The sequence below is a fragment of the Penaeus japonicus genome, unplaced genomic scaffold (assembly GCF_977035675.1).
Source record: "Penaeus japonicus unplaced genomic scaffold, GWHDUDI00000001_assembly GWHDUDI00000007, whole genome shotgun sequence".
NCBI lineage: Eukaryota > Metazoa > Arthropoda > Malacostraca > Decapoda > Penaeidae > Penaeus > Penaeus japonicus.
The window spans coordinates 9,885,848-9,888,347 of record NW_028234409.1 but is presented as its reverse complement, the minus strand read 5'-3'; the positions used below and the strand labels follow the sequence as shown (position 1 = coordinate 9,888,347).

Genomic DNA, 2,500 nt, shown 5'->3' with positions numbered 1-2,500 from the left:
CACACACACATACAAAACCACACACACACGAACACAAACAAACACACACAGATGTTTATTACATATCTTCCAAAGTACTTAACAACAACAACAACGACAAAAAAAACAAAAAAAAACATGAAACTCGTAAAGCCAAGTTCCATCTTCTCTCCAGCAGTGACAGCGTTGGTGGTCGTCATGGCGGCACTGTGCCAGGGGCGGGAGGCTCTTCGGTCCTCGGGAGGGGGAGGCGAGAGGAGGCTCGGGTCTGTTCCGACGTCCTCCTCTTCTTCTTCTTCGTCCTTTTCGTCTTCTTCTTCGGAATCGACCGCCCCCGAGATTACCCTCGACGCGGCGTCCAAGCTCGGCGTCTCGAACTTGGCTCGACTGATTTCCAGCGCTCTCAAGGTCAAGGAGGGAGCGAAGGACGACAACACCGCCGCTACAGGGGTCGTCCTCGAGAAGACTTCCTCTTCCTCCACTTCCCCCTCATCCTCGAGCTCCACCTCCCCCTCATCCTCGAGCTCCACCTCCCCTTCATCCTCGACCCCCACCTCCCCCTCGTCCTCCACCTCCACCTCCACCTCGACGACCGAGAAAGACTCCGCCCTAGTCGAGGAGGACCAGGGGGTGACGGAGAAGGGCGAGGAGACTCAAGGCCCAACAAAAAGCCTCGAGGACCTCCTGCTGGCTCTCACAAGCAACCACCACAAGAAGGGAGAAGGAGAGAAGAAGGGAGAGGACGAGGAGAAGGAGGAGGGCGAGAAGAACGAGACCACGGACGTGAAATTCGTTCCGGCAACAGCTGGCCAGGTAAGCGCTCTGCTGCAGGACGGGTGTTTGGCTGATGCTGCACTTGCCTCGCGGTTGCTTGATTTAATTCAATTTTGATTAATTACATGATCTTTCACATTTCCAAATATATGCAGAATACCGCAACACACAGTGTACACCACTGTACGTGATATACAGTGTATACAATGCACAATGCCACCTCAAACCTAAAAAAAATATACTACTGAGCATACAACTCACAACATAGAACACCTTTATATTACGCAAAGTATAAGAAAAATGTATGTATATCTAAAAACAAAAAACAAAAAAAACTTATCAATTCATAGTCTACCACACAACACAGAACACACAAACAACAACAATATATACATATCTAAAATATGAAAGAAAAAAGAGAGAGAAACAATACAATATATACATATCTAAAATATGAAAGAAAAAAGAGAAAAAAAATACAATACATACATATCTAAAAAAAAAAAAAAACACAATTTTACACTTTCTTCTATCTTCTTTCATGAATCTATTTTCCTCCAACATTTTTTCCTCCATTCAGTTTGGCGAACTCGGCACGGGGTCGAAGCTGATGGAGTACCTGCCTGACCTCTCACAATACAGCGTCGAGACGAGTAACTACGGAGCCATCGCTGGTGCCGGCGCCGTGGCACTCATGGCACTCGGGGCGGTCTTTGCTGTCCCCGCGGCGCCCATCATACTCAGGTAAGGTTTTTGGGGGGTGGGCGTAGGGGGAGGGAGAGGGAGAGGATAGGATAGGGAGAGGATGGGGACAGGGTAGGGAGAGGATAGGGAGAAGATAGGGAAGGGGGAGTGTGGGGTGGCTAGGAAGAAGATAGGGAGAGGATGGGGGATTAGGTAGGGAGAGGATAGGGAAGGGGGGGAGTGTGGGGTGACTTGGAAGATAAGGAGAGATTAGGGAGAGGATAGGGAAGGGGGAGTGTGTGGTGGCTAGGAAGAAGATAGGGAGAGGATGGGGAGAGGGTAGGGAGAGGATAGGGAGACGATGGGGAGAAAATAGGGAGGGGATAGGGAGAGGATAGGGAGAAGGTAGGGAGTGGATAGGGAAGGGGGAGTGTGGGATGGCTAGAAAGAGGATGGGGAGAGGGTAGGGAGAGAGGAGATGGAGGCAAGAGATGGAGGTGGATGGACGTGGAGGTAGTGGGAGTAGAGAGGTGGATAGATGGATGAAATCTAGTGGGTGGATAGGTGGATGAGATCTAGTGGGTGGATAGGTGGATGAGATCTAGTGGGTGAATAGGTGGATGAAGTCTAGTGGATGGATAGGTGGATGGGAGCTAGTGGGATGGGTGGGTTGGTGGGTTAGAAGGTGGGTGATGTGGAGAGGGTATTTTAGAGCTAAGTAGAGGTGAAGTGTGGGTGGAGTTATGTGTGTATAGGCTGTCTGTGAGTAGGAGCATTGCTTGCCTGTGTGCTTGTGTGTGTTTGGTGAGCGTGAGGAATCCAGTGTACATGATATGTGTGCGTGCCTGTTCATGTACATCTCCTTACGTATTTATGTAATATATATGTGTCTGTGGTGGGAGTTACGTACACAAATGTGTATGGATATACGAGTATCCAGGCGGTTTTCCCTTGAACTCTCTTTAAGAAAACGTAGGAGAATTTTTTTTTACTAATAGGATCCTTTATTGGTGCTAACCGCCGCGTCTCTTGAGATGAGTCAATCAATTAACTCGTTACTCGT

At 48.9% G+C, this 2,500-nt stretch overlaps 1 protein-coding gene across 3 annotated transcripts in view; it reads left to right on the top strand.

Annotated features, from left to right (window-relative positions):
* Nucleotides 1-2,500, top strand: part of LOC122259507 (uncharacterized) — a 35,945-nt gene that overhangs the window by 13,942 nt on the left and 19,503 nt on the right. For 2 of the 3 annotated variants that reach the window (XM_043026333.2, XM_043026332.2), the window contains exons 2-3: nt 155-792; nt 1,334-1,497. In XM_043026333.2, the coding sequence (XP_042882267.2) occupies nt 155-792; nt 1,334-1,497 (802 nt within the window). The remainder of the gene's footprint in view (nt 1-154; nt 793-1,333; nt 1,498-2,500) is intronic. The other variant, XM_043026334.2, reaches the window with a different exon arrangement.